Here is a 9,386-nt window from a genome sequence, read left to right on the forward strand (position 1 = left end):
GCACAGTATATTTCCATTACAGCAGGAGGCGATTGTGATGATCAGGTAGCCAGGCGTGGAGCTCTCAAGAAATGTTTCTTACAACTCGAAAAAGGGAGAAACGCCTGAGGACAACTGTATTTGGCCAACATCAGCTCTATCTGAGCATCTTATAAAAATATCTGAAAGCATAAATTGACAGTTAAGGAAAATGTGGGAGAACCAGTTTTGAAATGCATTAGGAGATGGCACTAAAGATATGCCATAGCTTATTATAAAACATTCATGTCTGTAAACATCTGATTTGAGAAACTTCCACTTTTCAGGTAGAGAGGATTGTTTGAAAGGGAAGGAAATAAGAAAGAGGAACCCACGATGGAACGATGTAATTGAAGACTTGCTAAAACAAAGATTAGTTAAGATCATACTATGCTTTTAGCATGTTTTCACAGACTAAAAAGACAAGACTTTATGAACATATTAATATTCTTGTAAGCACTACAAATTAATAATGTTTACTAGCTTATACTATCTAGCTGTACACAGAATGTATCCATGTGTATTTGTAGGGACAGGATTTTTTATGTGAGAGTACTAATATACAATTACATTTATCGTGGTGAAACATTTTTAGTGCGTATTGAAAAATGACATAACAGACCAACAGATTAGTCTGAAATTTCACCTCGAAATCAAAGCAAGATAATGTTTGTGATTCTATAAACATAGCTTAATACGCTTGGCCTAATGCAATTAGAATAGAACAGCAAGTATTTTTGGAATTGATTTCGTTTTGTGAATTGTTCAAATCCACAGCAGAATTGTTCATGCATTGGTGAATGTAATTGTGCACCTGTTTACTAAGGCAAAGGAGCAATAGAAAATGCAGGGTATTGTAGTAAGTAGATGTTTAAAGAAAACATAGTATCTCATTAAAGAAGGTGTGGTTGCACAGAGCACGTTTCATTTCTATTCACCTCAACTCTTTAGGGTCTTCCTTCTTTTTATGATCATTTTGATTCATGAAGCACTAATAGTTGACACTAATAAGAGAACTCAAAAAGATTTCAATCATGAGGAATTGGGATCACAGCATAGAATTTCCTTGTATTTATCAGTCTTTTGCCAACAATAAAATAGATCAGGCCTTTTATGGCTTTCAATGTATGAGCTTTCCACGGATAGTGAAGAATGTCCTCGCTTACATGTGACTGTTTATATTTAATAATAATGACCAGTATTTATTGAAAGCTTGCTATGTGTAAGGCACAACAAAAAGATATGCAATAATTTATTTAATCATAACAGTTCCCCCATTTTACAGATGAGGATCTTGGAGTTTAAAGAGATGTGGGTATGACTTATACAAACTGTACAGTCCGTCAATAGCAGAACCAAGTCTTGAATTCAGGTCTGACATAAAGAGATCTTTTTATCTGAAAGTTGGTTTGCATGTTGTTCTAATATTTTCATACAACCAAAGGGGGAAATCATGCCTAAACACTGCTATAGTTTTAATATGTAACTGACTTACGGCCACTGTCTTGCTTGATCTTGCCACCTCCTAAGATTCCAGGGATAAAAATAGCAGCTAAAATTATACTTAGGGGCCCCCAAAATATTCTGGGCCAAGACTGGAGAAAGCTCTTTTCAAGTGCCTACTCAATTACCAATTCCAGTTGCTGAGAACTTCTGTGCTAAACTTAAATAGGAAAGTCATGATTAGGGCCAAAATCCAAGTCATAATAAATCAGTCACAATAGTGTGTTGGGGTTGGGGAAGATACGGGGTTTCTTTACAAATGAGTTCTGCTTTGCCGTTGAAAATTTTATTTTAAATATGCTCCAAAAATTTGAGAATTAAAACTGCTTTGGAACTTAGGAAAGAGGCCAGAAAGCACAAAGCAGACTTACCAATGTCTAGGCTTGAACATACCCAGCCTCCAAGACACACCCAAAGATGGTTTGTCCTGATGTCTTGTGAGGCCCTCTCTGAGCTTATAGTTGATCTAAGCAGTTTACATATACAAAATCTCATGTATTTCCTACTCTTAGTTTTAAGTAATGGGCTTTTCTGTCAATCATTTTTTCACCTGTTCCTAGTAGCTTCAAGCCTTTGCTGACTCCTGGGCATAATGTTTAGTCAACTAAAACTTTGTCATAATTGAAGAACTGAATCTCACAGTAAAAGCAGGCAACACAAAGACTAAAGGCTTTACCCCTATTTTTTTAAAATCCATTTTGACCAATGAGTTTCTGATTTAAATTAGTCACCTTCATATTTTACTCTAAAGAGTGGGGCTTTTGGAAGTGACTCAGGTATCATGGAGGGCAAGGTGAGAACAAAAGGGTTGATAGTGGGTCCTGTTTTGGGCAGCTCAGATCCTCTCTTCAGAGCCAAAGGATTTACTCTGTTAACTGCTGGGAGTGCTGCCAGATGACAAGCCCCAGCTGTCAGCTCTCTCTGGGGATTGCTTTTGGCTGAAGAGCTCCCCTGTCCCAACACAGGTCAATGCTTAAGGGCTGTTTCTGTTTGAGGGCACCCCATAGAGTCGTTGAGGCCTTGCTGTGACTGTATTGCATACCTCCCTTTGTCTAATCCTGTTTCTTTTACTTCCTTCACAGTTGCTGATCCCAGAGCACTCCCTAATAAACTTCCTGCATGCTAATTTCTTCTGAGTCTGTTTCCGGAACTGGACCTACAGCAAAATCAATTAAAGCAGCTCTGCTTTTATCGTTTATAAATATTGACTATCCATGTAAGATTTCGCTTAGGGCAAACCAAACTAAAAATCTTTGAAAGCCACTGATCTAATGTTTAAACAAATGCTTCACCTTATATGAAAAATCATCCTTACAGTTTTGTGCAAGACCAATTTATTTACGTTAATCCTTCCAAACCAACAACTAAGCAGTGTTTTCTCCTTTTGTAATTGTTTCTTCTTAGCCTTTATTTGTATGTTGCATTTACATACATACTCATGTGCTTGTTAAAGCTGAAAATACATTAAATAATGAAAAAAATATTTTTCATATTACATATGTAAAACGAAGAAGCGATACAACAGAAGCAATTGTAGCAGACCAGAGAAGGGCATTCAGTAGACGGCATATATACTCAAATACTGATAGAGTTTTTTACATATCCTGTCCCCTACCCTCAAAAAATAACTCTTAAGATTTTGACCTAAAACAGCTATGGTATAAATAAGGGTATTGTATATAGAATTTTCATTCTTCTGTTAAAAAAAAAACTCACATGAAAAAATATACCATCGACTAGCCTCTTGTAATAAAGGAGTAAACCAATAACAAAAAAGGACTGTGGTCTTATGATAAAATTCATTGTATTCTGTGGTGCATTGGAAAGCTATCAAGGAAATTTCCAAATAATTAAGTTGCTGAAAGGCTAAATGACTTTAACTGCTGAAAAGATAACTCAAATTTAATAAGCATGTGTATGATTAAGTTCTGGATCTTAGCAGGTCCCGGCAGAGCTCATTCAATAATTCTAACTTACACAATAGTCAAGGCAACAAAGGAGAAATAGTTTGGATGCAGAGGTTGATCCTGAGCTAGGTTTTCCTACTTCTCTATCGCCTGGAAAGCCATACACACATCAGGCCTTAGCTTTCTGTTGCAGCATTAGGGATGATTCACTCTCAGGTATGGTGTTGCTTTGGCAATTTCCAAACTTGGTGTGGCAGCAATTAACTGATATATAGAACATGATATAGAGAGTCAGGAGAGAGGCTCAGGATGCAAGGTTGTGAAAGACTATTATTTATTGGAAAAAAATAACAAAGTACTTTATATACATGTTATTTAACATATATGATCTGGGTGACTAGAACATTCTAGCGGTGGATTTATTCTGTAGCCTGAAATATCCAAGCTTAGATACTTGAGAATTCCTGATCACAACTCTGAGTTTTTTTAAAAAAATTAAAATTGAGTAGATAAAAGTCTATTGAAAAATACTGGAAAAATATGAAATTTAGGTAGCATCAATGACCACATGTGTTCTAAAATATCCTTTCTGGACAAATAGTGATTTCATCAAGTACAACACTGAAAATACATACAGTCTCCTAAAAATATGCAAGTGTATGGTAGTAATACTGTATATGCAAATAATAGCAATATTCTTCCATCAAAAGTGAATAAACTTTATAAATGATAACGTATACATCAATTCACTTTCTTTATGCATTATAAGCATACTTTTGGAGTGAAAGAACTCTAAAATACAACCAATGCTAAGTCTTTGTTAATGCACTATAGGGAGTACACGAATAAATGAAGTTGATTTATTAATTTGCTAAATATTTTGAGCATATATTATGTGCCAGGCATTGTGTTAGACAATGCAATGTATGAACCAGATAGATATGTTCTCCGTCTTTGTGAAGCCTATTGTCTAAGGGAAGAAGCTGACAGGGCTGCCTGTGTGGCTTTGGTAGGTTGGGCAGTGGACACTTGGTTTCGGCTAGGGTAGTGATTTTGGGTTGGAGGGATCCAGCCCAGCCTCGGGCTTGTGTTCAGCACGGAGCCTGCTTGGGATTCTTTCTCTCCCTCTCCCCTTACCCCTCCCCACTTGAGTGGGTGCTTGTGCGCTCTCAATCTCTCTCAAATAAATGAATAAATCTTTTTTTTTTTTTTAAAGGAAGAAGCTGACAAATAAGCTATTGCAATATAGCATGACAAGTACTGATAGGGGAAGTGCAGAGTTCTCTGAAAGCACATAAAATGTCAAAACTGGATTTAACAGAGATATCTTCCTGGGGAACATTATGTCTAAAGGTCTTAAAGCTGTGGATGTGTTGGTCGGGTTGGTGGGAAGGGGCTAAAGAGAGAAGCTAAAGCATGTACAGAGTTCTGAAAGTGAGTAAGCATGTCTCTCACAAGGAACTGAAAAAACAAATTCAGTAAAGCTGAGTGCTGGAAAGGGACAGTAGTAGCACAAAGAGATGAGGTACACAAGAACCAGTTCTTGAGGGGCCTTGTAAAACATAGTAAGGAGTAAACACTTTATCATAATGGCAACAGGAAGCCATTGAAAAGATTTAGGCCCACGAGATCAGAGTTATGATTTAGAAAGATTATTCTGACTGTAGAGGGAAAAATGAAGGCAGGGGAGACAAATTAGGATTCCGTGATAGCAATCTAGGGAGATGATGGTGGTTTGAACTAAGTTAGTGATACTGGGAATCAAGAGAAGTGTAAAGATTAAAGACATTTTTTAGGAAGTTAGACAGAACTCAGTGACTGGTTATAAGTGGGCAGTGTAGGAGACAACTGTCATTTGCTGAGATTGGAAACATCAAAAGAAAAAAAAGGTTTGGGAGAAGGATGCTGAGTTCTTTTTTATTTTGCATATACCGAACCTGAGGTACTAAGGGATAAGCAAGTACAAATGTTGGGCAAGCAACTGAATGTATGGATTTTATATTCTGTACAGTGCTCTGAACTGGAGATACCGATTGCAGAGTTGTTCGTATGAAATGGTAACGGAAACCATGGGAGTGGACACATCGTGTCCAAGGCAATGTGCAGGGTGGTGAGAGAGTAGGCTGTGTTCTCCTTATATTCTCCTTGGCCAAGTCTATTACTAGAAGTATCAACAGGTATGAAAGTCTTATTGTTTTCTCTTCTTTGACCTTTTGAAGCCATGAATTGACAATAAAAACATTTAAAATAACCTGAAATCAGTAAACATTTGTAAAATAATGGTTAAATATAATCTACAAACCATACAAACAGCCCTTAATTGCTCAATATCTAGCTTTGACTATTTTGAGCTTTCCACTTTACAACAAATCTTCACTTATGCTATTATTTGCCTTCCATCAGTTCTGTAACTGTTTATTTCCTGATCATCTGGATCAATCGATATGCAGCTCAGTGACAGCCCAGAGAGATTTTCTCTAATCAAAACATGTGATTATGTAGAGATGTGCTGGTCAGAAGACAACCATAATTCATAATTGCCACATGGAAAAGATCCAAATACAGTTTTGGATGGGTTGATGGGGATTTGCCTCAATATGCTTCCTTTTCGATCTATAGAAGTCGAAATGGGGATGTGACCTCTAGGGTGGTTAATAGGTGGCATGCTGCCATATGTTTAACAACTGGCTTGCCAGGAGAAAAGAGCCCCGATTTGTTGCGTTTGCCAATTTTGATAGTGTAAATACTCCCCTCATAGACAATTTCAGGCTACCAACTGATGCCACTGAAGGCGGACTGGGGGAAAAAGGTATACAATTGATTTCTGCAAGTCAGTGCAAGCTGGCTCTGGCACAGAACTGGACCAAGTATGATTTGACTGGTGACCAGGAATGGGAAAATACCTTGCATATCACAGCTTAAGATATGAGAGGACTGAATTCTACAAGACACTTAGTTTCCGCTTTAAGGAAAACTGACTTATTCATCTCTGGCCAGTTTATTTGTAGGTTTTAACCTTTTCCATTTGAATTGAGAGCTGTGGTATGAATGATGTATACATTAATAATCTAATAACCTTAGCAATATAACTTCTATGTCCTTATTCATAAGGAATAACAGTTTCTATAATTGGCTTGTATCCGACACTGAAATGATTGAGAACCATTTTCCATTTAATTCCTTATACTGTGAACCAAAGAAATGACCAGTTTCTTTTCATTTCAGGGTACAAGTATAATCTACATTCTAATATATTTCATAAAAGAAAATATACTATTTCCATCAAATAAGCAAAGTTTGTTTTTTCCCTATCAAAGCAAACAATTTGATGGTATACTGCTGTAACCAATAAAAAATTCAGAAAGAATAGCAGCAAAATATCTCTTTATGTGATTTAATATATACCCTATTAACAGCAGTGTGCAGATACATAGTATTGACAGTATACTTTAAATAATTACTATTCAAACTTACTTTAAGTTTTTTTTTTTCAATATTAGCACTGGTGGAATTAGAGCTATTATTATGCATACTGTATCTTTTTTTTTTTAAAGATTTTATTTATTTATTTGACAGAGAGAGACACAGTGAGAGAGGGAACACAAGCAGGGGGAGTGGGAGAGGGAGAAGCAGGCTTCCCGCAGAGCAGGGAGCTCGATGCGGGGCTCGATCCCAGGACCCTGGGATCATGACCTGAGCCGAAGGCAGACGCCTAACGACTGAGCCACCCAGGCGCCCCGCATACTGTATCTTTTTTATATTCCAAAGGAAAATTAAAATTCTTGGTAGCATTAGAAAAGAATGTACTTTTAAATATTTAATGCAGATATACAAAATCTCATGACTTCTATTAAAAGCCTCACAATTCTACTGTGTACAAATGAAGACACCTTTTCAAATAACTTGGCCTTATGCCAAATTCATAAAGGTTTTTATAAAAATATTTCAAACCCAATAAAAACACAATGATATAGTACAAAGTCTTTTCTTTTTTGTCAAACTTTAAAAGGGCTGTATTTATACAAATCCACAGTACTTTTTAGTGCCCTCTGATTGGTATTTTTCTTCAGGATTATCTGATTTTAGAAATCTAAGTTGAACATTTTTCATCAGTTTTCTGCTTCAGCATGGAAGACACTGAGAACTCATAGAATAAAATTTTTAAACAGGATTGGGTAAAAACTTTACAAAGCAGAATATTAAACACTTTATACGCTTTAGTTACTACCCTGCCAAAGATAAAAATACCCCATTGTCCCATTTCCCTCTTATTTAATTTGAATTTCTAGATAATTATCTTTAGTACCCCTCCTTTATCTGTATAGAAGGTCTCTGAGACACAAGTGTACAGATTTTAGGTTCTTCAACAAAATCCAAAATACCACTAAGCCATTTTCTGTTTTCAAAGTGTATTTAAAGAAATGCTTGTTTCAATATAAAACCCCAAAATGCTGAATTAAAACACATTAATAACATCACTGGCCAATTACTGACTTGGCTTTAGCCTTAGAGGAATATTATTACAATTGGCTGTTAAATTTCAAACTTAAGCATTTGGTTTTATACTGTAATACTGTACTTTCCTATACAGATATCAAAGAAAATGAGCTGATTTTTTTTTTTTCCTTAAAGGCATAGTAAAATATTTTAGCCATAATACAAATCAATTTTGGGGGAAAAAAATCCATGCCAAGATAGGAAATAGATTTTTTAAAATCTTAGAATAATTGTTATAAAAGAACTATAAAATGTAAATTTCTGGAAAAAAATACATGGAAAATGTCTCTCTAGAAAAAAAATACACAACTTGTTAGATACAAGAAAATATAGCATTACCATGGGGTGCAGCCAGCAACGTGGTCCAAGCCATGGACGTGGCTTATGAGACTTAAAAAATTCACAAAAGGTAATTAGCACCAAAATTGTCTAAAACTTCAAATGATATACTGAAGTGATTCCAGGCCCAAATATTACATTATAAAAAAGTTACATTTAACTTTCATCAGCCATAATAAATATATCCTTTTCAATCTTTAGAAAATGTGCTAGCTTTACTGATTTTCATCACAGTATTAAGGTAGTGTATAGTAATTATCATTTATATTGGTTTGGGCTGAGCAGGAACAGTAGATATCCAAGTTATTTCCCAAATAATAAGGGGTTATTTGGTGGGTATGGATGGGGACAATTCTCCCATTAAAACTTTGTTTTAGCTCGTTTCATCCTTTTTCTTCTAAAATGTTTTATTTGAATTCTCTACAACCTGGTTTGAATTCCATATCCTGTTATTTTCCCTGCTCACTTTTTGGTGGTGTTAAGATTTGGCTTGGGAATAGGGTGGGGTGTTTAAAAGTGGGCACAGATCACAGTAGTAAAACAAGACTTTTGAATAAGCTACAAAATGTATATTCAACCCTGTTATAATCAAGAGTTGAGTTTAATTTGAAACGACATCCACTTATAAATTTAATTACAAAACAGCACACAATTTGAAACAAGGCAAACTTTTCGGCTTTCATGTAGTGAAATATATAACTTCACCAATCACATATATGACTACCAAATGTGAAACAACAGCTTATTCGGCCGTATTTTACTGTTGCACATAAATAATGACAAGGCAAAGAACAGCAACTAGTCCAAGGGCTTGTAAGCCAAGGAACCACAGCATAATCCAAAAGAAAATGACTATTACTGGTTCCACAATTCGTTCTCCAAAATACATCCTTGTGAAGCCCATGTCGATGAGGCTTTTGTTCAATTCACCAAAAAGCGTTCCCATCTTTTTGTAGTCATCTCCAACAGGTTCGCCAGTGTGGTTTTGTGATTCTTCAATATCCTTTATAACAAAAACAAAAACAAAAACAAAGAAACAGAAAACAAAACATAAACATAAAATGAGAAATAGGGGAAGGTCCGTAAGAATAACGACTATCTCCTCATTCTCCCAAAGTATGG

At 35.8% G+C, this 9,386-nt stretch overlaps 1 protein-coding gene across 1 annotated transcript in view; it reads right to left on the reverse strand.

Moving 5' to 3' along the window:
• Positions 1-3,745: 3,745 nt before the first annotated feature.
• FAM241A (family with sequence similarity 241 member A) overlaps positions 3,746-9,386 on the reverse strand; it is a 46,079-nt gene continuing 40,438 nt past the window's right edge. Inside the window, exon 2 of the mRNA XM_006731866.3 lies at positions 3,746-9,267. Within this exon, the coding sequence (XP_006731929.1) occupies positions 9,022-9,267 (246 nt within the window). The 3' untranslated portion in view covers positions 3,746-9,021. The remainder of the gene's footprint in view (positions 9,268-9,386) is intronic.

The sequence above is a fragment of the Leptonychotes weddellii genome, chromosome 2, assembly GCF_054177405.1.
Source record: "Leptonychotes weddellii isolate Sample4059 chromosome 2, ASM5417740v2, whole genome shotgun sequence".
NCBI lineage: Eukaryota > Metazoa > Chordata > Mammalia > Carnivora > Phocidae > Leptonychotes > Leptonychotes weddellii.